The 23,734-nt window shown below is 60.5% G+C and overlaps 3 protein-coding genes across 4 annotated transcripts in view; all 3 read right to left on the minus strand.

Moving 5' to 3' along the window:
- Positions 1 to 6,505, minus strand: part of DCTN2 (dynactin subunit 2) — a 350,710-nt gene extending 344,205 nt beyond the window's left edge. The window contains exon 1 of the mRNA XM_075061135.1: positions 6,501 to 6,505. The gene's annotated coding sequence lies outside the window, so the exon portion shown is untranslated. The remainder of the gene's footprint in view (positions 1 to 6,500) is intronic.
- The window catches only part of AGAP2 (ArfGAP with GTPase domain, ankyrin repeat and PH domain 2), a 64,890-nt gene extending 53,850 nt beyond the window's left edge, over positions 1 to 11,040 (minus strand). For both annotated transcript variants that reach the window (XM_032786872.2, XM_032786871.2), the window contains exon 1: positions 10,720 to 11,040. In XM_032786872.2, the coding sequence (XP_032642763.1) occupies positions 10,720 to 10,879 (160 nt within the window). In that variant the 5' untranslated portion in view covers positions 10,880 to 11,040. The remainder of the gene's footprint in view (positions 1 to 10,719) is intronic.
- Positions 11,041 to 17,018: 5,978 nt separating this feature from the next.
- On the minus strand, positions 17,019 to 23,391 carry LOC116828446 (uridylate-specific endoribonuclease D-like). The gene is made up of 6 exons (XM_032786676.1): positions 23,098 to 23,391; positions 22,224 to 22,426; positions 20,641 to 20,757; positions 19,340 to 19,446; positions 17,755 to 17,897; positions 17,019 to 17,138 (listed from the first exon to the last, which is right to left on the minus strand). The coding sequence occupies exons 1-6, from the start codon at positions 23,349 to 23,351 to the stop codon at positions 17,024 to 17,026; spliced, it is 939 nt and encodes a 312-aa protein (XP_032642567.1). The 5' UTR covers positions 23,352 to 23,391; the 3' UTR covers positions 17,019 to 17,023.
- Positions 23,392 to 23,734: the final 343 nt, after the last annotated feature.

Genomic DNA, 23,734 nt, shown 5'->3' on the forward strand with positions numbered 1-23,734 from the left:
GCAGGATCTGGCCTGGAGGCTCCTGGTCTGCAGTGCAATGGGGCTGAGGCAGGGTCCCAGCCTGCCCTGGCTCCGCGCTGCTCCCAGAAGTAGCCAGCATGTCCCTGTGGCCCCTGGCGGGAGGCAGGGGGCTCCGCGTATAGCCCGAGCCCACTAGTGCCACCCCCACAGCTCCCATTGGCTGCAGTTCCTGGCCAATGGGAGCTGCAGAGTCAGTGCTGAGGGTGGAGGCAGCGTGCGGAGTTCCTTGTGGGCCACAGGGACATGCCAGCCGTTTCTGGGAGCAGCAAGGTGCCAGGGCAGGCTGGGAGCCTGCCTTAGCCCTGCTGCGCTGCCAGAGTTTTAACGACCTCAAATCTCCCCGTTTGGCTTTAGTAGCCTCCGGGAGATAGGGCCTGATTCTGGGAGACTCCTGGCGACACCCTCGTGCTGAGGGTCCAGCCGGGGAGCATGGTGGTGTCGCTAATCCAGCCCCCCTGGTCCTGCAGGCTGGGCAATATGGCTGCTGGCTGCCCAGGGCCATGGCTGCCATCTTGGCAGACGCCCAGGCTGCAGCCAGGAACAACCAGTTCGAGGGTCGTGGGAGCTCTCACAGACCCACGTGGATCAGAAGCACATCATGTGACACTGGCGCATCCCCCTCATTTCGTCCACCCTGGGAGCCGCCAGGAAAGGCCTGGAGCCAGCTGCTCCAGGGGATCCAGGTCCCTCTGGCCAGGGCTGGTTTGCCAGCGTGGTGGGGAGCCACCTCCACCCCAGGCGTGGTTCCTTCCCTGCAGAGAGCAGCTGATCCTCGAACTCAGTGCTGTTTGCTGTGGGGGTAGAAGAGGGTGTTTTTTTTCCCCTTTGCAAAATGCTGCCTGTGAGTTCAGCCCGGAGGGATGGGGAAGGTGTCACGGCTCTGCGAGCTGAGGCTGCTGTGAAACTCCAGAGCAGGCCTAGCCCCCAGAGGTGCAGGGCTAGCCGCTCATACCCTCCAGCAGCATTCTTCCACCCTGCCCAGTGTGGGGAACAAACTTGCCCACCTCCTGCTCCCGCCGAGCTGGGCTCATGCAGCAGCTCTCCCTGTTACACACTAGACGTTACCCCATTTTTTGAATTAAAGCACAAAGCCCCAGTCACACCTGCAACGCATCCAACGCCTCCCAGCGACTGGGACCGCGAGTCCGCCACTCACATCTAGCTCCTGGAGTAGCAAGGGGCCCCCTGGGAGTGGTGCCAGCCTGGCACAGGCAGCCTCCTGGCACCTCCTGCCTGAGCTGCGAATGCTGGCGAGGAGCCGTTACTACTGCGCAGGGCTCTGCCCGTTGCAGAGAACGTCCAGTTACCAGCCAGGGGTGCCAGGCACCCAAGGGTGCTGGGCATGCAGAGGAGGGGTTGGGGGATAGTGGGCCCTGTGTGGGTCACCTTCCCCCGTGCCCGCCTCTTCCCAGCTCTCCCTGACGCAGCCCCTGCCTGCCTGGCGATGGTGACTCAACCTGACCTTGGAGCTGAGCACGGAGGAGGCTCCAGAACTGACGTGCGGGTGCTGATGGGGCGGCTCTGGAGCTGCCAGCAGCTGGGTCAGTGCATCACCCTGAGCTGCTGCCTGGGCAGGGCTGGGCCCGAAGCCCCTTCCCAGCTGCTAAGGCAGCAGGCAGGACCCTGGGGAGGGGGCATCTAGGGGGAAAGCCCAGAAGCACTGATCTCAGCCAGCAGCGTGCGATGCCAACTCTCATGGGGTTCACCCAGCTGTGACGATGGGACCCCAGCACCTGCCCCAGGGTGGCACCAGGTGGGCACAAGCTCAGCACACACTGGCATGAGATCACCTGGGATTCTCCATTCATCCCAATGGGTTGTGGGGAGTGAATGGGGGGCAGCTTCATCCACTGTCCCACTGCCACCCCCACTTGCCCCAACACCACACTTCCTCCTTCAGCACCCCAGCCTCAACACCTCCACTGCTCCCCCGCTAGCCCCACTCACCTACCTGCCCCCCATTCGATCTGCCAGCCCCCACCCCCCCATGCCTTGTACTCTGCTAACTCAGCCAGGCAGCAGTGCTGCGGCTCCCCCAGTGGGGGGTCCCCCACCCCCACCCCAGCAGGGCTATAATAAGCTCAGCCGTAGGCGGCCTTCGGGGAGGCAGGGCCAGTTACATGGGGGAAGCGGAGACAAGACATTGGCTTCCCAGCAGGGTGTTTGCAACAGAGGGGACCCTCCCGGGCCCAGCTGCTCCTTGCTGCCCCAGTCCCCAGAGAGGAGGGGGTGTCCCTCCTCCCCGCTGCACCCCAAGGGCTGGGGGAGAATGGGGCATGGTGCTGCCAGATCCCTCAAAACCCATCCCCCTGTCCTGCTGCCTCCAAGGCCTGGGGAAGAGTGGGGCATGACCCCCCCCATCCTGATTCCACACACCCCCACTGCCCTGAGTCCTGGCGTGACGGGGGGTGGCTACCCCCACCCTGCACCCCTGCCCTGCCCAGCTGAAATGCAGGAAGCAGGTGTCCGCTCCCTGTGCAAACTGGGGTATGCCCCCCTCCCCAACGCTGCCCGGCGTGGCCCCACAGTGCCAGGGTGCTACAGCCCAGGCTCTGCCCTTGGGGGACGGGGGGGGACCAGTGCCCCAGCTCATGTGTGGTAAAGCACAGGGTGCCCCCACCCTCCAGGAGACTCTGGGGAGCCAGGAGCAGCCCCCCCCCACACTCGTGACCGAGCTGCTCACGTCGCCATGGCGACCCACCCACGGCGAGTGCTGCTGCTGAATCCCAGCTCGTTCCCCCAAACTGGAGCCTGTGCTGGGGGTGGGGGTGGGGGGGTGAGTTCACCCCGTCTCTAGCATGCCCCAGTGCAGCCGGGACTGTGACCTGGGCATCCCGGGGCTGGGCTGCCCATGGAGACGCCCCCCCCATGGCACTGGGCATCTGCCGGAGCCACCACAGTGTCAGAGGCAAGAAGCGCCCTCTGCCCGCTCCAGCCCACGGCCGAGCTCGAGGGAACCCTGCCGTGGGGTCATCCGGGCTCACCGGGGTGCCCGTCCCTTGGGCTGGGTCGAGGCAGTTTCAAGCCCTGGCCTAGGGTTCAGGGCCTGGGCCAGGCAGAGCGGGCAGCCACCCTGGCACTTGGAGATGGCCTGGGACCTGACAGCGCCACCGCGGGAAAGAGGCTCCCTGAGCCTGGCCTGCGGCTCCCCTGGGGGGGTTGGTTCCTGAGAGCCCTGCGCAGCCCCCCTCAAACCGCAGGCAGCACAGGCTGAGAGCCCGCCCCGAGCCCGGGGGCTAGGGCGCATCTATATCTAGGGGGACTCTGGTCCCCTTACTAACTCTGAGTTGGGGGGGTTGGCTAGGCCCCAGTCCAGAAAGAAAGGGGAAGGGCCAATGGGAAATCAGGATCCTGAGACTGACAGTCCCCAGGGGCAATGGGGAGAAGCTAATGCTCCAGGTCAGCCTGATTGACAGGCCCAGCAAAGGGAAGTCAGAGCGGGGGGGGTGTCCCCCTCCAGACGGGAATTCCTGGGAGTCAGCATGGGGGGCGCTAAAGGAGAAGGAGCGGGCCCAAGGACTGGGGAAGCGGGCGCACCAGAGGCCCAAAAGGATGCCCGAGGGCAGTCAGGCCTGGGAGCAGAGTCACAGAAGGAGCCCGGGCAGCAGACCTGTGCTCGGAGCAGAGCTGCAGCAACCAGAGCCAGAGGGGCCAGAGAAGCAGCCCAGGGAGCAGGTCAGAGCTGGGAGCAGAGTCACAGAAGGAGCCCGGGCAGCAGACCTGTGCTCGGAGCAGAGCTGCAGCAACCAGAGCCAGAGGGGCCAGAGAAGCAGCCCAGGGAGCTGGAGACAGAGCAGCAGCCATGCTGAGGCAGAGTGGAGCTGGAGCTGGAGCTGGAGCCATGCGGAGCTGGGTGCAGTGAGCAGCTGGGGGGAACAAGGGGGGACCCTGGGCAGAGGGCCCAGCGCAGGGAGACGCCCCCAGCCAAGAGGCCTCGCAGGCCAGACTTGGAGGGGGACTGTAATCCCAATGGGGCGGAGGTGACGCTGGGAAGAAGGGTGCTCCCACCTACAGCCAGAGGGTGTGTGGCCACCGCCAGAGCAGGTATCCGGCCCGCAGCAGGGCCTGGGCAGGCCCTTGGGACTTGTGAGTAACAGAGTGAACTTCCCTGACATCCCAGAGATGCTGCTTGTGATGTCCCTGGGCCACAGAGCTGGGTGACGGGTTTTTCCTTTCACCTTTCCCATTTTTTCCTTATTTTTTTTAATTGGTTGCTGTTTAATAAATTGTATTTGCTTTGAACTGTGTGTGATGATCAGAGGGTCAGGGAAGCGTCCAGTGCAGAGAGAGCCCCCCAGAGTGGGGACACCCTAGCCCCTGCGCTGAGTGACCACGACAAGGGTCGAGCCCTCCCGGAATCCTGTGCCCAACCTTGTTGGGGTTTCGAGGACTCTGCCACACTGGGGAGCGGAACAGGAGCCCTCAAGGTCAGGCAGGCTTCTGGGTAAAGGGAGTGGAAGCTTACATCCTCTCTGTAGCCCATTCCACCAGGCTCCTGTATAAGCCAGGAAAGTTCCCCACAATAGCGGGACCATTCCCCGGCTTACATATAGCAGGACTGGGCCCGGGGACCATCATCCCCCCAACTCTGGGGAAGGCTGCCGCAGCGCCAAGGTGCCAGTCTGAGCGGCCTGTCCTGCCTACCATCGAGATTTGCTTTCCCTCCTCAGAGATGTCTCACTACCGCAAAGCTCAGCACAGGGGATCGGCCTGGCCCCGGATGGGCTGGGTGGGTCTGGCATCGAGTCAGCCCTCCCATCTGTCATTTTCCAGCAGCCTCACTGCAGCGCAGCCCAGTGGCTAGAGCACTCATGAGCCCTGGGGGGGGATGTCTAATCTCAGCTCTGCCACTGACTCCCTAGGTGCCCTTGGTCAAGTCACCACCCCTCCTACTCCTCGTCTGTGTCGGCTACACTCTCCTTGAGGCAGGGGCTGTGTCTGCTCTCACTAGGCCCCAGGGTAATACACAGCAGAATCTCCTCCATCGATGGTCCCGACAGCGAATGCCAAAGAGACAGGATGGATCATTGAGGGGTCACCTGCTGGTCCTGACACACACACCCAGGCTTGGGCAGCACCGGCTGCTCTCTGGAACCAGCATAAGAACGACCATCCAGGGTGAGCCCCGTATCTGGCTGCTGATGGTGACCGATGCCGGGTGCTTCGGAGGGAACGAACGGAGCGATCCATCCCCTGTCGTCCAGTCCCAGCTCCTGGCCGTCAGAGGCTGGGGCTGCCCAGGGTTGCATCCCTGACCAGCTTGGCTAACAGCCCTTGCTGCAGTTTTTTCTCACTGCTGGCTGGCGTGGGGGCCTTGCTTTCCCGTTTGGCATGTTTCAGGGAAGCAGAAGACGAATCGAGGCAGCCCACACGGCGGGGCCTGGGACGCTGCCAGGCAGCCAGCACTGCCGCTCCATCTGGCCAGCCCAGCGCACATGACTGCGACAGGAAGATGCCCCCAGACAAGCCTGCTGCTCGCTTGCACTTGGAGCCCCAACTGCGGCCAGTGGGCACAGTTGGTTCCTCTCCGGTGCCCCTCCTGCATCACCTCTAGGGGGCAGCCTTGGGCACATGCTTCCCTCCGCAGCCCCTGCCCGCAAACCGTGGGCATCCGGACTGTGTCCCGATCACGGGCCTCCCTGTGGCGAGTGGCACGTCCCAGGGGGTTAGATGGCTTGAGTGTCTAATCTCTCCCCACTCTGCCTCCCCCTCACCCAGGATCGGGGTGGCAAGATGGCGGGGCCGGAGCTGCTGGCTCAGCAGAGAAAGCCGAGGGCTGAGTGCATGGCATTTCCCTGCTGTGATGCCTGGGAAACCTCCCGGACCTGGCAGGCTGGGTGGAGGGAAGCCAAACAAGCCGTGTTGTCTCTCTCCCTTAGTTACCTGCTGGGGTGGCGCCCGGCTGCTGGAATTCACCAGCTGCCCACAGCTGGCCTGAGTCAGCAGCGCCACCAGCGCCCGAGGGCAGGGGGTGGAAACCAGGGCAGCGCCGAGAGAGAAGAGTTCTCCAGCTTGATTCCCTGTGCCCAGGGCACAGGCACCTGCCTTTCCAGAGTGCCCAGCTGCACCGTGGCAATCGGACCTCCTCCCCGTTGGCATGACAGCAGCACAGCAGGTTGCTTCGTGGGATTGGGCAGCCATTGTCGAAAGGAAAGGAGTGGGAGAGGCCAGGTCGACGGGGCCAGCGAGCGCCCGGGGCCAGCAGCGGGGAGGACAGGGGGAGGCACAGGAGGAGCAGGCGGTGCCAGCACAGGACGGGCAAAGCTGACATCACGGCAGCTCCACGGGGCCTCGGCTGGCACCACACCTGGGTCCCAGGTGCCACCTGGCGAGAGCGGCCCGGTGAGCTCTTGGCTCTGGCAGAAATGCCAGCCTGCGTGTCAGCCACCAGCTGGGCAGACGGCCGGGGGTGGTGCCTTTGAGATGCCAGTGGCAAGGGGCACTGCGCACTGCAAGGTTTCAGCAACAGGGCCTCTCCCCCGGGTCGGGGGGAATCTTGGACTTCATCTCCCCCGCCCCACCGCCAGGCCCGATCCCCTAGCCCCAGCATCCCGGCCCATAACCCTGCTTGAGCAGCAGCTGCCAATGGGGACCAGCCCCTACATTGCTCCACTGCCCCCCTCACCCCGTAGCCAGCCCTCTGCTCTCCCCAAAACCAGTACTCCACTGGCCCTGCTCATCCCAGACCCCCTTGCCCCGACCCCAGCCAGCTCCTTGAATATAGATGCCCCTGATGCAACTGGTTGGCCACAGGGGTGGGTCCCAGCCCTTCACAAACACCCCCTCCCCTCGGTCCCTATAAAGGCATCGCGCTGCATGTGCCAAACAGCACCGGTGCCCACGTCTCCTTTCTTGCCATGGCAACAGCTCCAGCACCCAGGATCCACCTCTGCGTCAGAGCCAGGCGAACAGGAGCCACCCAAAGAGCCGGGTGCAGGAACCGAACCGGGCTCCGGCACCGGCGAGAGGCAGCCCCGTCCAGGCTCCCCAGCAGGCAGCGGCGGCGCAGAATGAGGTGGTGCCAGCGACCGCAGGAGTCAGGTGTCCCATTACACAGGAAAACCGCAGCGCTAAACGCCAGTGGTGGGGCCGGAAAGGCCTGGCGGGGGGCCATCCGGTGCTGAGCCCTGGGCGGCTGCTGCGTGGGACCCCGGGCTGTCCCTCCGCACAAGGCTGGGAGCGATGGTGCCCACAGGCCCCAACAGCCAAGGCGAGCGCTGGGCACCGTTGTTCTCAGATCTGCTGTCCCTGGCACCTGCCCCCGGCCCAGGCACTGTCCCGCCCAGCTGGGATGTGGCCATGGGATCAGCATCAGCCCGGCTCCCACCAAGCCCAGTGCAACTCCCCTCCCCCTCCATCACGGCGCACCCCCCCCCACTACAGAATCAGCCTTCCCTCCCAGCATTGCAGCTCTCCTCCCCCCAGCATGGTGCACCCCCCACCCCCACCCCCGCTACAGAATCAGCCAGCTACCCCAACCCCCTGCACGTGCCAGCTCCCACAGCTCCCCTCCCCACCCTCACAGTGCAACTCCCCCCCGACAACCACACACAGTGCAAATCCCTCCCCACCCCGCACAGTGCAATCCACCCCCAGCACAGTGAAACTCTCTCTCTCTCTCACACACACACACTGTGCAATCCTCCCCCCTCAGCACATGCACCCCCTCTACTACAGCATCAGCCCAGCCTATCCCCCAGCATGCACACCCCGCCTCTGCTACAGAATCACCCCTCCCAGCATGTGCCAGCTCTCCTCCCCCACCATGGTGGCACCCGCCTCTGCTACAGAATCAGCCCCCCTCCCAGCATGTGACCCCCCCCCCCCGCTACAGAATCAGCTCAGCCACACACCCCACTCCACGGTGCAGCTCCGCAGCCCCCTCCTACCCTGACAGTGCAACTCCACCCCCCCAGCACAGTGAAACTCACACACACAGTCAACTCCCCTCCCCTCAGCAGGTGCACCCCTGTTACAGCATCAGCCCAGCCCCCGCCCCCCATGGCAGCCCCCTCAGCACAGTGCACCCTCTCTTAACTAAGCATCAGCCAGCCTCCCCCCAGCACAGTGCAGCCTCCCTGCTAGCCTCAGTCCGCCCTCCCAGTCCCATACAAGGGGAGCAGGCGCCCCAGGAAACTCGGAGTAAACTCCAGCCGGAAGCGCACAGGGGCCCTTACCGAAGAAACTCCCTGCTGCTCGGAGCACGTGGCTGTCATTCCCACTAATGCTTAATGGGCGGCACTAATGCTTGCCAAGCAAGAGAGCCGTGATGGGGCAGAGGGCAGCCAGCCACGTGGAGGCGGCTTCCAATCCCCAGAGTGGCCACCCTACACGACTGGTGTGTGTGCGCGTGTACACACGTGTGTGCCAGCCTGCGTGCATACATGTGGCATGCATGGATGTGGGCGGTTAAGAGGTGCGTGGCTCCACAGGCAAATGTGTGTGACGTGTGTGAGGCTGTGGGTGTTTAATCCGAGGTGCAGCTCTATGTGTGTGTGTGCACGCTGTGGCGTGAATGCATGTGTCGCACACCGGTGTGTGTCCAGTGTTGTTGCTTGTCGTGTGAACATACGGAGGGCTGCACACACGTTGGAGCCCATGCCTGCACGCAGGTGTGAGCAAGTGCAGGTGTGATGCGCACACAAGCGTGTGCACACACACGCGTGTGCAGAGGGAGGAGCCATCCCTGCATGAAGAGGCTCAGTGCAGAGGCTGGGGCGGAGGGAACTTTCCAGCTGTCAGGACAGCTGTTTCCAATGTGAAAGGAACGTCTCTTTGGCAAGCGTAGACAGAGCTGGCAACCGAGCCCTGGAAGGAGCTGAGCATGTCAGCCAGCTGCTGCGGCACCTGCTTGGAGCAAGCTGCAAGCTGCTGAGGTCAGAGGACGGTGCATGCTCTCCCTGGGCATCGGAACGGATGCGCCTTTTGCTTGGCGCTCCTGGCGGCACAGGGAGTGGGATGTCCCCGCTAGCTGGCGTCCCTTGCTGTGGAATGCCAGCCTGTGTGGGCCTTTCTAAACTGCAGCCAACTGTGGTGGTGTACACTGACATTCACCCCTGACCTGGCTGCACCAAATGAAAGGGTTAATGCCAAGCTCTGAGATGGAGCCTGCTTCTCCAGGAGCGTGACATGGAGGTGTCCATGTGAAACAGTGCCAATGTTATAGGCTGATGCTTTATCAGGGGGGACCTGAACTTCCCAGGCACTGCTAAGTGACCCTGTCAGGTTCAGACTTGAAGGGGAGAGATGTGAAAAAGTGTGTGTGGGGGGAGGGTCTTGTTTTTTCCTTGTTTTTCTCAGTTTGCATGCAGAGGGGGTGGGACTCAGTTCCCTGTTACTGTTATACCAGGTGAGGGGAGAGGAGTTTGTTGCTACAGAGGACCAGTGAAGGAACTCGGGACCCCGCCAATGGCCTGGAGGATGAATACCCAGTGACTGGTAACACTGAGGCAGCTCAGGAGTCTCACGCGGTTCAGCCATTGGAGACAATGGCTGCGGGAGAGGACCTCGTGACTGACAGCGGTTCCAGCCAGAGGGGCCAGAGAACAGAAGAGGGGAAGAGGAGCCCAGCGACCCTGTTCCTGGACCAGAAAAGTCAATGGACTAGAGGTGGGGCTTGGGCTGTGATATTAGAGGCCCAGCTGGAAGCAGGGGGGCTTTGGCTGGAGTGAGGGGGAGCAAAGGCCAACAGAAACAAGCGCCCCTGGCTGCAGAGAACAGATGTGCTGGGGGGGGGGGGCAGGCCTGAGGCCCTGAGAGTTTCTTGTGCTGCGTTCAGACGCTCAATAAGCCCAGATGGGGCTGGGATTTGATGGCTGCTGCCGGGGTGGGCAGGGTGGCAGAGTCCCCTCCAGCCAACTAGGGAGCCCTGCCCTGGCCAGCCCTCTGGCATCTGCATCTAGAGCCCACCCTGCGTGCCTGGGACACCAGCCGGGTGCAGGTTGTTTGGGGCAGAGGAGGCCTGCATGACGGACGCCTACCCTCCCCCACCGATCGCAGGAGGCTCCAGAAACCCACAGGAAAGCAGCCTAACCGACGAATCTCTACGCCACCATAGGACTCTCTCCCTTCCCTTCCCCCTCCCCAGCCGTTTGCAGAGTCCCCTCTCTCTTTACACAGCAGCCAGAGCCACGAAAGGGAGGAGGGAAACCCAGTGTGCCCCTGCTAGCGCCAGCCTGGTCCCAACAGCATGGACCTGACGCTGCACAGAGCAAATTGCTTACTGTCTCCTCCAGCGCCAGCCTAACGCTCGTCCAAGGGGCCAGTTCCTCGCCACCAGCCACTGTCTGGGCTTGCTCCGACTGCCCTCCGCATAGCCCTCTCCTGCCTGGACCCTCCTCGTCCCCTGCCACCCAAGCCGAGATGCCACCTCCTAAAGAGAGTTGCAGGGACTTGCCCTGAGAGTGCAGGAGCCCTGCAGCTGCGTGACACTGATGAGGGACATCCGGGGAAGAGCAACAGGGTGCTCTGCACTCTATCCCCGGCGCCCCAGCTCTCTGCAAGCCGCCTGGCTTTGTGCATTTCGGCGCCTGGCCAGGATGAGCCATTTGGACAGCTTCCCACCAGTGCCTCCCCAGACTCAGCGATCCAGCCTCCGCGTGCCTTTGCCCTGGGAAAGCAGAGTCTCTTGTGGTCACCCCGCACGCCAGCCCCGATGTGGGTCAGAGGAGCCAGCCCAGCCACACACCTGCCGCTTACCTCGGACGATGCTCAGCGAGGCCTTGATGCTGTTCTTCAGTTGCTGGTCGTTCACCCTTTCCACCAGGCGGAAAACTTTGTTCAGATGCAGTTTGACCCCCTCTTGCCTCTTTGCCTCCACGCGGATGGCTGCAGACATCAACTGCTTCTGCACGTTCATGGTCCCAGGCCCCTCGCCCCGTCTGCTAATTCCTGGCAGGGCTATGTTTGGATCTTCTGCCCATGGCTCAGCCTCCAGGGCCCCCCGAGACCAAAACTCCCCAGATCCTCCTTAAAAATGAAAGGGGCCCCGGCCCATCCGGCTCGGTCTGTGGCTCTGTCTAGCTCTGTCTCCGCTGCACTTCCTGAGTCACATGTCACCCAAACCATCTGCGCTCAGCCTCTGCCGCCCTACCTGATTCTGACAACACGCACAGGGCTCGGCGAGGGCCTAACGGCAGCAGGACTGGGGCCTGTGAAACACCCCGCAGGTTCCCAGGTGGAGCAGGGAACTCCCACAACAGGTGGAGCAGCTCGTCAGGCTGCTTCGTTGCCAGTGTTTGGAACATTGGCTCCCCACAACGTGTAATTATTTCATTTATCTCGGCGGCACCCAGATATGGCTACGCAGGGGCACACCCAGCCGAACACGCCTATCCCTGCATACACACCCCTCCGTGCACACCTTTGTGCAAGCACCCACCCACCCCACATGCATGTAGACATCCATCCAAACATGCCAGCCACACACTCACACCCATCCGTGCACATGCCTCGCCGTGCACACAGGTGCACGCACCCGCCCATGCATGCACGCGAACACCCATCCATCTAGACAAACAAGCCATCCGTGCACATACCTGTGTGAACATCCATCCACACAAACATGCCCACCACACATGCACACACCATGCATCCACAAAACACGCCTTCCGTGCACCCTGCAGGCATGCATTCCACACGCACACATGCCCTCACCCACCTGTCCTTGCACACAGGCATCAGCCATCCACACACAAACACATACACACATTCCATGCACACACATTCATCCACATACACCTAGCTAGCTAGTGATCCATAAACACCCCCTGCATGTACACAGGCACCCTAATGTAACCGTGCACTCACCCATGAACACACATACAGACCCATCAATGCACACGCGCGCACACACACACACGTATATGCATCCGCCCATGTGCACGAACATTGTACATCCCTAGCCATATGCATATATCTCATCCACTCAGGTCCATCTCATCTCATCTATCTGTGCTATGCACGCCGTCTACCTATCTATCCAGGCCCACATGCCCCATCTATCTATCTCACTTACTTCCAGGGTGACCATCACTATAGAATTGCAGGGCCTTGCTAATTCCCAGATTCATAGTTTAAAGCCAGAAGGGACCATTAGATCCTGGCGGCTGACATCCCGTGTACCGCAGGCCATTACATTTCACCCAGTTATGCCTGCATTGGGCTCAGTAACTTTTGTCTGGCTGAACACCTCTCTTCCTGCCAGGCCTCCAGCCTTGAGCTGAAGGCAACATGCGATCGCAACTCCCCCGTTTTCCTTGGTGGTTTGTTCCAGTGCTTAATCGCCCTCATTGTTAAAAGCTGGGGCCTTATTTCTAACTGGTATTTGTCTGGCTTCAATTCCAGCCGTTAGTTCGCGTCCTGCCTTTTTCTGCTAGGGCAAAGAGCCCTGCGGGACCCGGGGTTTTCTTCCCACGAAGGTACTTAGATGCTGTAATCCAGTCCCCTCGCAATCTCCTTTTTGACAAGTTCCTTGAGTCTCTCTCTCACTGTCTGGCATTTTCTCTGGCCTGCCAATCGGTTTTGTGGCTCTTTTCTGCACCCGTGACAATTACCCAACATCCTTTTTAAAATGGGGACCCCAGACCCGGATGCAGGATTCCAGGACTGGTTTCACCAATCCCATAGACTGAGCAAAATTACCTCCCACTTCCTGTTCTGTACTCCTGTTTAGCCCTTTCTGCCACAGCATCGCACTGGGCGCTCATGCTGAGTTGTTTATCCATGGTGACCCCTGCATCATAATTCTCAAGCCAGAAGTGGGGCGTCACAGAGTCCTCGGGCGCTGCTTAGGAACTGCTCCCCACAAAGCCAGTCAGGACTTTGGGGAGCCTCCTCTCCCTTGGAGCAGACTGTCTCCAGGGCAAGAAGCTCACACGGCTTCACCTTCCTGGGTCTGACCTTGGAGCATTCAGCATCCTCTGCCCCTCCGTGCACTTCCCACAGCGAGTCTCCCCAGGCGGGGGCCTGGGGAAGCCAGAGGGTCCTGCACTCCGACTCCACAGCTAGACGTTACTCTTAGCCAGCCAGTAAAACAGAGATGACAGGAACACGGTCTGAAACAGAGCTTGTAGGTACAGAGAACAGGATCTCTTAGACAGGTCCATTCTGGGGCCCAGCAAGCCAGACAACCCCATCTGCGGTCACTTGTCATCCCCAGCCAGCACCGAACTGAAACCCCCTCCAGCCCCTCCTTTCTGGCCTTTGTCTCTTTCCTGGGTCAGGAGGTCACCTGACCTCTTTGTTCTCCCACATCTTTAGCATCCCTTGCGGGGGGGGAAGGGCCTGAGCCATTAGTTGCCAGGAGACAGAGTGTCGGCCAGAAACTGAGGCACCCACACAGTATTCAGAGGAAACACTAAGAACAGTCCCACTTCGTCACATGGGGTCTAATGGTAGAGCGGGCGGCTGGGTGTCAAGGTGCATCTGGCCCTATTGTAAGGGATCCAGAGCTGGAGTTTTTAGCATGGGGGGGGCACTATGGGTGAATCATGTGAGCTGGATGTTTCTGCTAAAATTACTGCCATTGTTAGGTTTCAGAGTAAACCTCCATTGAGGTGAACAACAACCCTTTACACCTCTCTCTGGGCTGCCATCTCAGGCTGTCTGCAGACTTCTATGTTCGGAAGGTTTTATTCACAGCCGTAAGGGGCAAGGGGCCCTGACTTTAGCGAGGATCTGGGAGACAAGACTCCAGGGGTCTCGATCCAGCTTTGGGCTGAGCTTGCATTTCACCTCCCTTTTCAGGAATGAGGGTCTCCAGAGCAGCCAGTGTCTTTGCAGCATTTGTGTTCTGTACAGCTCCGGGATGCTGCGTGTTCATGTGCCGTCCCATCCATGATGCAGAGCCGGTCCCAGTGAATGGGGGGAAGGCTGTCTGCCCGCCATGCTTACAGGCAGTCCATGAGTCAGTTGGATGGTGGTGAACACAGGGGAACACAGCGCTCTCGACTGTGGTGCAGGAAATGCTGAATGGGTGCCTCTCCCTTCCCAGAAATCCACGTTCCAGGAAAGCCCCCCTCAGCCCTTTCCCCCATGGGGGGGATTTTGTCAGTTTCACAACCCTGGCCGGGGAAAGGTGCAGGCCGTCATTAAAGCACACCGCAGAGCGGTAGGAAGTGCCAGCCTCCTACCTCCGCTGGCTTCCTCTTGACAAGATGACGTTTCAATCAACACAGCAGCTTGGAAATCGGACCTGGGTTTTCAATATTACTCAGCTCCCGGCTAGGCATCGAACGGAAGCAGCCGGCTTTGCAGATGCATTTGGCACCCAGTGGCTCCCTCCCAAAGGGATGGAGGATCCCTTTCCCCACTGGGAACAATGGCGTATTTCCCCCATCACCACCTCTCCCACCTTATGGGAGCTGCTGGGGACTGAGCACTTTTGCAAATTTGGCACCTTAAAGCGCCATCTGGTGGCCCTCTCACCCACTCTGGTTCTCATTATGGGAGCTTTGCGGTCTGGGGCGTGGTTTGAAGAGCACTAGTGACGGTGGATTTCAGTGGGGCTCGTTATGGCATTACGGTCTCTGATCTCCTGGTACTCGGCCTGCCTCCTGCCACCGGACTCTCCGGCTGCCCTCTGACTCGTCTCGGACTCTGATCCTCTGGTATCCTGACTCTGCCCGGGCTCAAGCCCGGCCCTGTGTACACTGCTAGAGCAGGAGACACCCAATGGAGCTGCTGCCTTTTGTGTCGCATGCAAGCGGAGTTCAGTCTTTGAAGCAACGCTGCAGCATTGTTCGTTTTGCGATGCACGTTCATTGAGGGGGCAGCAGTTGCAAGCAGCGGGCAAGTTCGCTTTCTGCCTTCGGCTCTAACTAATTCAATGCTTACAAGTGACGCCAAGAAAAGACCCAGAGACCATGGCACTGACTTCTCTTCCCACGGGGAGGCCTCAAAATCGACTCCCACTTGGCAGAGGGGCGACAATATTAATGCCCAAACCCAGGCTATGCTGTACTTCCCACCAGTGCTACTGCCAGGGGGAATTACGAGGCCTAAATCAGCCAGTGAAGAAAGACGCAGCTGGCGGTGAGCAAACGGTGCCAGTTCGCAGGCTTCTAAGCCAAGCCACGACCTCCCCATTCACCAAGCACCAGTGACCAGGAGCCATGAAGGTATCAGGCAGCATTGACGCCGAAAGCCATAAACCCCCGGCAGCTTCACGCTTTGCCGGGGTCTTTCTGTTGCCTGCAAAATCGGAGGCGCTGCCAGGGAAATCACATGCAGCACAGCAGGGTCTGGCCGCGCGTTGCAGCTCAGCACAGGAAGGCGGGGAAAGAGAAACGGCGCTGGAGCCCAGACAGAAGAAGGGATTTGGGAAATCTCTGGTTTCATGGGTAGAGGGGTGTCACCTCAAAGAGGCCTGGTTCTTAGAATGTGCTGAGCCCCCTTCCTCTGGAAAGCAGGCACCTTCGGGACATTTCAATCGGGCCCCCCGAAAATAGAGGGGATCCTCTATTTGAACAGGAACAGCTCTCCCGCCCCAGCCGTTGACATCACAAGCCGCACACGTCCCCGGCCTCTGCTCTGTTTGCAGCCCTGCTGAATTTGTCCTCCATTTCCCCACAGCCTTGCCTGACCCATCTGGGCCAGCGGCTCTCCTGGCGGGGGACAGTGGCAGCGTTTTCACTGGGCAGACGCAGCAGCTCTTTTCATGACAGGACCCGTCAGAACAGCCGCCTTTGGTCGCGACAGGAGAATTCTCGGCCTGTAAAGTGTTTTCTGGATCCCTACTCTCATCACAGGAAGGGCTAGTTGAGCTGCTAATGATGAGATGGATCCAAGGCCGCCACGGGGGCATTTAAAGGCCTGGTCCTGCTCCACTGGAGTTTTGCCACTGATTTCAGGAGCAGGCTTCAGGAAGGCAAAAGGCTTCGCTCCCCCACAGGCATCCTAAGTTTGTGCTTTCTTCACTGCAGCTGCTGCTTGGGGAACCCCTGCCTCTGCGGGTGATTAAGGGGTCTTCGCAGTGGAGAGGAGAGAGGGGATGGATTTGGCCGCAAACTGCATCAGCCTGCAGGGCAGGGCAGGGCGGGTGGGCGTGTGTGTGTGTGTGTTCAGAGAAGGGTCTGCATCTTTCAGGAGCGCTACCTTGGCCTGGCCTATGCCCTGCCAAGGGAGATTCCCTGACACCTGCCCACCCCCGGTGACTGGGAACGGTTGGGCCAGCTGCAGGATGGGGAGGAAGCCGGCTTTTTGAGGGCATCTGTGCCTGTTTGCTGCCTAGTCAGGAGCTCTCAGGCCCGTGTGTGGCCGGGAGGGCTTAGTCTGCAGCAATAAGGGATGTTTTCCATCTAAACTCCACCTGGAGACCTCACTGCCGTCACCATGGACAGCGACAATGGAGCAGGCCATTAGCCGGGCTGCTTTACCAGTGAGAGCTCAGTGGCTGGCTGCTCCCAGGGGCCCCGTTGCCCTGGGGGTGCTCCTGGCCAGGGCAGCTCTGAGCACAGCACAAACCACAAGGCAGAAGCTCGACTCATGACCACCAGCTCCATTCCAAGATCCAAACGGAGCCGGACAATGTGTACACGGCGCATTAACCCTGGAGCCTGCTGGGGGCAAAGGAACAGGAACTAAATTTGCTCTGCACTTGCCCGAGGTTCAGAGAATCAGATCAGGGTTGGAAAGGACCTCAGGAGGTATCTAGTCCAACCCCCTGCTCAAAGCAGGACCAATTCCCAAGTAAATCATCCCAGCCAGGGCTCTGTCAAGCCTGACCTTAAAAACCTCTAAGGAAGGAGATTCCACCACCTCCCTAGGGAACCGATTCTTGTAGTGTGGGGCCCAAAACTGGACACAGGTATTACCTAGTGTCACATAACAGGCCACGTATGCACCCTCCCCAAACAACAATCACTGCAAGAAACTAGCAGCAGGCGCCACGCGTGCAGATGGGGGCCGGGGGAAGTCCCCCACTTGGGCCCCTGAAAACAAAAGGCAAGAGGGAGCAGCTGAGTGAGGGAAAGGTTTATTGTCGTGGTGCCGGGGGGGAGGGTCAGGGGGAGTTGGGGTACGAGGAGGCGAGGTACTGCTTGCCTGCTCCGTACTCTGAGTTGGCCCAGGAGTAAGTCTGAATCTGAGCCGATTTCCCACCAAGGCTGAGCGTGCACCTGCAAGGAGATGGACGTGAGGCTGCTGGGGAGGCCGTCCAGAGCCATGTCGCCCTCTGAAGCCTCCTGCCTTGAGTGCGCCCCTCAGGGTGATACAAACGTGTCCCCACACATGGTATCTCTTAGAAGCCTCACAGTGTTTAAGCCAATCCTGTGTTTTCTTTCCCTGTGGCCTGACATGAGTTTTGAACACTTGGGGTTGGCAATGCTGAGAAGGCTGGAATCCTGATCCCAAGCCCCCCCTGCTCTAACCACTAGGTACTACTCTCCTCCCAAAGCTGGGAGAGAACCCAGGAGTCGTGACTGCCAGTTCACCTTGTTCTAACCAGTACACCTCACTCCCCTCCCAGAACCAAGAGAAAACCCGGGAGTCCTGACTGCCAGCTCCCCCTGCTCTAAGGATCAGACTGCAATGATTGCCTTTGCCACTAAAGCCTGGGGGGAAGGAGACATTAGCAGGCTTCTCAAAGGGTTTTACACACAACAAAGAGTTTTTAAAAAGTACATCAATTGCTACCAGAAATGACCTGAACGACTGTCCCCCCTGGGCCGGTGCCTCTTCGGGGGCAACACCCCCCCGAGGCCCGCCCTACCTGGCATTGTGTCTGATACTCACAGCTTGTTGGGCCTGGTTTTGTAGCACAGCGTGTACACGGCCAGTTCAAACTCGGGGCTGGAGCCAATGAAGAAGGAGCAAATACTCTTCAGATAACCCGTCCAGCGGTACTGGAAGGCCATGATGTCAGGGTAGTCGGTCCACTGCAACCAGACAAGGGGACACAAGAGGTGGGTGCCCCTGGCAGGGAGCACTCTGGGCTGTCTCCAGTTGGAAACTATCTCAAGAGGGCACATGGGATAAAGGACGGCACCAGTTTGCTACCCAATGAGCCAGCGCCGGGGAGGGACGCCGGGCAGCCCGCTCGCCAGCCGACAGCTGGACTGCGATGGCTCAGGACTCCGTGGGAGGAGACTTTGTCCCCCCGTCTGTGCTGGGCCTGCAAAGGGACTCACCAAGCCCCCCTCACACTGCCTCACTCCGCCACTGGGACTGAGACTTGATCCCAGACCTCTCGTGGGGCCAGGAGGCAGCAGGCTGAGTAGGGGAGCAGAAAGAGACCCTCCCTCCAGTCTAGGAGCCATGCTGAGCTGAGCTGGGCTGGGAGCTGCCTCCCCCTGGAGTGGGCGGGTAGGAGCCACACTGAGATGGGCTGGGAGCCGCCTCCTCCTGGAGCGGGTGGGTAGGAGCCTCCCCCTCAAGCAGGCGGGTAGGAGCCACAGTGAGCCGGGCTGGGAGCCGCCTCCCCCTGGAGCGGGCGGGTAGGAGCCGCACTGAGCCGGGCTGGGAGCCGCCTCCCCCTGGAGCGGGCGGGTAGGAGCCGCACTGAGCCGGGCTGGGAGCCGCCTCCCCCTGGAGCGGGCGGGTAGGAGCCGCACTGAGCCGGGCTGGGAGCCGCCTCCCCCTGGAGCGGGCGGGTAGGAGCCGCACTGAGCCGGGCTGGGAGCCGCCTCCCCCTGGAGCGGGCGGGTAGGAGCCGCACTGAGCCGGGCTGGGAGCCGCCTCCCCCTGGAGCGGGCGGGTAGGAGCCGCACTGAGCCGGGCTGGGAGCCGCCTCCCCCTGGAGCGGGCGGGTAGGAGCCGCACTGAGCCGGGCTGGGAGCCGCCTCCCCCTGGAGCGGGCGGGTAGGAGCCGCACTGAGCCGGGCTGGGAGCCGCCTCCCCCTGGAGCGGGCGGGTAGGAGCCGCACTGAGCCGGGCTGGGAGCCGCCTCCCCCTGGAGCGGGCGGGTAGGAGCCGCACTGAGCCGGGCTGGGAGCCGCCTCCCCCTGGAGCGGGCGGGTAGGAGCCGCACTGAGCCGGGCTGGGAGCCGCCTCCCCCTGGAGCGGGCGGGTAGGAGCCGCACTGAGCCGGGCTGGGAGCCGCCTCCCCCTGGAGCGGGCGGGTAGGAGCCGCACTGAGCCGGGCTGGGAGCCGCCTCCCCCTGGAGCGGGCGGGTAGGAGCCGCACTGAGCCGGGCTGGGAGCCGCCTCCCCCTGGAGCGGGCGGGTAGGAGCCGCACTGAGCCGGGCTGGGAGCCGCCTCCCCCTGGAGCGGGCGGGTAGGAGCCGCACTGAGCCGGGCTGGGAGCCGCCTCCCCCCGGAGTGAGCAGGTAGGAGCCAGGCCAAGCTAGGCCCCATGGATGTTCTCCCCTCAGCACTCACAGGCCCATCGTAGCTGTAGCTCAGGTAATTGATCTGCCCGTTCTTCTCCAGCTGGTAGTAATGGACCCAGTTGTGAAAACCTGAGACTTTCCCACTCTTGATTTCACCTGCAGGCGAGAGGAAGCAGAGCTGGAGTCACGGCCTGTTTCTGGCTCATTTCCTGTCCCGCCCCAGAGCCGGCAGCACCACCGATGGCTTCCCGCAGACCCTGTGCCCTTCCCTACGGGCCCCTCAGCTTCTTCTAGCCGCTCATCACTTTCCCGAGTTCCCATCGCCCCCAGGGATTCTGAGGGTACGGAGGGGTCTGTGAATTGTCCGGTACAACTGCCTGACCACACGGCACTTTAGGACAATCACTCGTGGGGCTGTATCTGTCTATTCAGCAGGGACCTAGAACATCCGTCGTCTCGACACCGTGGGTTACATGCTAACGTGGGTCGAGGTGGATTAATATCCTGTTGAGTGGCTAAGAATAACTAAGAGGTCTGACCTGAGAAATGCTGTCCAAGGGAAATGCCGGCCCGAAAAGACCCAGCGTTAAAACTCAGAGCCATGCAGCTTACAGCCAGGAGGGTCCACCAGATTATCCGGAGTGATGTGTGTACTGCAGGCCACCAACACCACCCCGCCCCTCAGTACAAGGGGTTATCCCCAGGAAATCCCACCCTAGGCTTGGCTATGCCACTTATCAGACCGGCACACCTAGTTGGTCCATTTCAGCTTTCACGTCAAACTAGCCTCTTGGCAAATTCCCAATGATTGACCTCCCCCCGCCCCATCCCCGCTCACACTTGTGTGATTGGCAGAAATTACATCTCAGTGATTGTTCCCAGCGGTCTCTGCCACTGGCCATGTGGGCAAACTTGGGCCAGGCGCATCCCTGTCCGTGCCTCAGTTTCCCATCTGTAAAAGGGGGCTAATGATACCAGCCTCCTTTGGAACACGCTTGGAGATCTATGGATCTAAAGGGCTGTCCCCAGAGCTCGGGCTGCTGCTTCTTAAACATGTGGCCTGATTTCCACTGAGGCTGCCCTGCAGCAGTTTTCAGCAGGTCAGCCCCTCTGCAGATGAGGCTGCTTCCTCAGGAACCTGAATATTAGGGGCCAGATTTTAGCCCACCCTGTGTTTGACCTTTCTGGCTCTAGTGTTTGGAGGGGGGTTCCCTCCAGCAGAAGGGGCTCTGCAAGTGGGCATACCGGAGCCTCGGGTTTATTCAACTTTCCAACAGCCCCCGGAGCTGTGCATTTGTGTTGTGCCCTCATCGGAGATCTCCCCCCGCCGCCCCGCGAGCAGCGCGGTACCGTGGAAGACATGTTCAAAGCCAGAGGAGTCCATGGCCGCTCCCTGCGAGCGCGAGTAAAGCCCAAACCACATCTCCTTCAGGTCTGCCTTGAAGTCATTCTCCGACAAATAGATCTCTGGCCCGGGGAGAGAGCAGGTGTCAGAGCTGGTCTCCGGCAGGGCGATGCAGCTAGCTCCCCATAGCCCAGCCACGGGAGATCTCAGAGCCCACTGCTGGTCTGAATCCATGGGTTAGGCAGCCACAGTGATTCAGCCCAGCGAGAGGCGGCAAGGTGTCTGCTTAGCTCCGGCATGGGCTTACTGGGGTCATATGCCGCCTCTTCACTTGTAAAAACTGGTGAGGCCCAGAGATAGCGATCGGATGTTCTCCATCACCATTCTCGCTACTGAGAACATCAAACCCTCGTAGCCGGGACATGGGCTCTTCTCCCTGGGCCGCCCAGAGGATTCAGGGGGCCTGGGGTTTTTGGTGGCGGGGGCCCCCGCCGCCGAATTGCTGCCGAAGACCTGGCACATTGGTGGCGGGTCCCAGGGTGGAAGGACCCCCCGCCGCGGGTCTTCGGGCACTTCGGGGGTTGGTCTCGGAGTGGAAGGACCCCCCGCCGCCAAATTGGTGCCAAAGACCCGGAGCGGAAGAAGCTCCGGGGGCCCAGGCCTCGCGAGAGTTTTCCAGGGCCCCCGGAGCAAGTGAAGGATCCTGCTCCAAGAGCCCCGAAAAACTCTTGTGGGGGCCTCTGTGGGGCCCTGGGCCTGGGGCAAATTGCCCCACTTGCCCCCTCCTCTGGGCGGCCCTGCCCTCTCCTCTCTGAATGTGCAAACTGCCCCTCTGCTGCACTTTTCCCTTCTCCTTTGTCACTCCCAGACTCCCGTTGGGCACAGGTGCCAGCTACTACCTCTGTGTCACTCATGCCCCCCACGTTCCCCGTGTGCCTTCGTTTTAACAGCAGCCTTGTCTTTAGTGGCCTGAATCTTCCCGTTCCTGCCTCAGAAGCGAAGCACCGGGACGCAATATGCTATTTGTGACAACTGTTTGCGGCGAGCAGCTGAGCGGGGAGGGACAACCGGGGCGCTGCGGATGCTGGCTTTCACGGTCTGCTCCTGAGCACCGTGCTTGGTATTTAGCAGACGGTGCGTTGGGAAATGCACCAAGAAACACATGTTCCTTCTCCAACTGACGCGCACAGCGAGTTTCCCAGGCGAGAGCCGGCTGTGGTGAGAACAGGCAGTCCTGCTTGCTGGCGCTGACGGCCAGCAGGTGCCGGGAGCTGCGTTCGGCTCGGGTGGGAGCCAAGCTAGAGGGACAAGCATTCCGCAGGGATCCAAAACTCCCATCCAGCAGCCCCACGCTGGGGTGGACGGCCAGCTCCTCCACACAGAGCATAACCTAGTGCAAATCGGCTCAGCAAGGGGAGGCGATTCCTTGCTTGGACTCCTGATGGCTCAGCCTGTCTGCACGGCACCTGGCAGAGTGATAGGATCCTGCACTGATCCGAGGCCCCCTCTATGGTCCCTCTAGCGCCTGGCAGCAGACACAACCCATGTCATCACCCAGCTGTGCACGCCTGCACAGTCAGCGCTTTACCTTCAGAAACAAAGAACTGGGTCAGGTTCTCCATCACCTGGGTCTGGAAGATTTCATCCAGGAAAGCGTCCACTTCCTCGCTCTCAGAGGCGATCACCACCTCCTCCTTGCCCGTCATGCGTTCGTAGTTATTCAGCAAAGCCAAGAGCCTGGCAAAGGTGGGTCTGGAGAAGAGGGCATCCTCATCCACGTAGCTGAAGAGCCTGGCAGGAGAGCAGAGTTTAGAGACACGGCTCCTGGTCACAGACCCAGCCGGAGAATCGGAGGCAGAGCCGGTGGGCTGATAGCTGTACCTTAGGTACTTATCTGGGCCCTATCACCGGAGCATCAGAGGGCCTCACAATCTTCAAGGCATTTATCCTCACCACCCCCTGGGGGGCCTGGCAGTGCTATTTTCCCCACTGGGCACATGGCAAACTGAGGCAGAGAGACTAAGTGACTTCCCCAGGTCACACCAAGAAGTCTGTGGCAGAGCAAGAGATAGCCCCCCAGTCACCCAAGTCTCAGGCTGGTACCCTAACCACTGAACCATCCTTCCGCTCTGACCAGAGACTAACTAGTCCCTCTCAGATAGTTATAAATGGGATCTGCAGAAGGAGGCACCCCCTACTAGAGAGCTAGAACTAAGCATACATACCACTTCCATCCCCCTTCATGCACCCCCACACCCTGACCAGACCTGTCTGCCGCACGTGTGTGCTACTTCTGCGGCACTCCTCTCTGTCTGCCCTGTGGGAACGTCTATGTGGCTGTGGAAGGTTCTGCTCATGCAAAGATCTGGTGTAACCTCAACGCACCCCCCCCATCTGCACATCCCACACATGTGGGTTTTCCAGCATCTCCTGTCCCGTCCACCCCATCCCCATGCCCTCACTTCTGGCTGGCGTAGTCTTGGCCTTCCCCGGTCTGGTCAGAGGAGATCTTGTGCTGCAGGTTGAGGACAATCTCGTGGCTGGCGGCCTTGTTCACGTCGGCAGAGTACAGCGTCTCAGAGACTCTCTTGATCTCACTATCAGAGACAGAGTAAAACGAGGGGATCTCCCACGGCTCACCTTCTCCTGGGATGGCAAAAAGAGACAGACCAAAGTTCACTATGTCCTTGCCCCCATGGCCAGATACTAGGGTCATGGGCTAGAAACGTGGACGGAGGAGCACATACAGCACCAGTCCCCAATTCCCCTCTTACCTGGCTCAAAGGGGTAGCTGGCTCACTGAAGGCACAATGGCTGGTTTATTCAGTTCATCCAGCTAACGTGCCGATTGGAATAGTCACTAAGCCATCGTCGTTATGGAATAATTACTTCCAAGGAGCCCTGTGCAGGCAATATAGTCAAAAGGGAGACTCCAGCTTCCCTCTTCCATGTGCTCCATTCTTAATACCCAACTGTCTATACACACCATTCTCCCTGTGTCTGAGTAGGGTCTACTTCCTCTCATGTGTGTGAGAGAACCCAGCTCCGACCATCTGCAATGAGCTCCGTCGACCCTCCGTTTCCTTTCACATCTCAGCT

The sequence above is a fragment of the Chelonoidis abingdonii genome, chromosome 26 (assembly GCF_003597395.2).
Source record: "Chelonoidis abingdonii isolate Lonesome George chromosome 26, CheloAbing_2.0, whole genome shotgun sequence".
Taxonomy (NCBI): domain Eukaryota; kingdom Metazoa; phylum Chordata; order Testudines; family Testudinidae; genus Chelonoidis; species Chelonoidis abingdonii.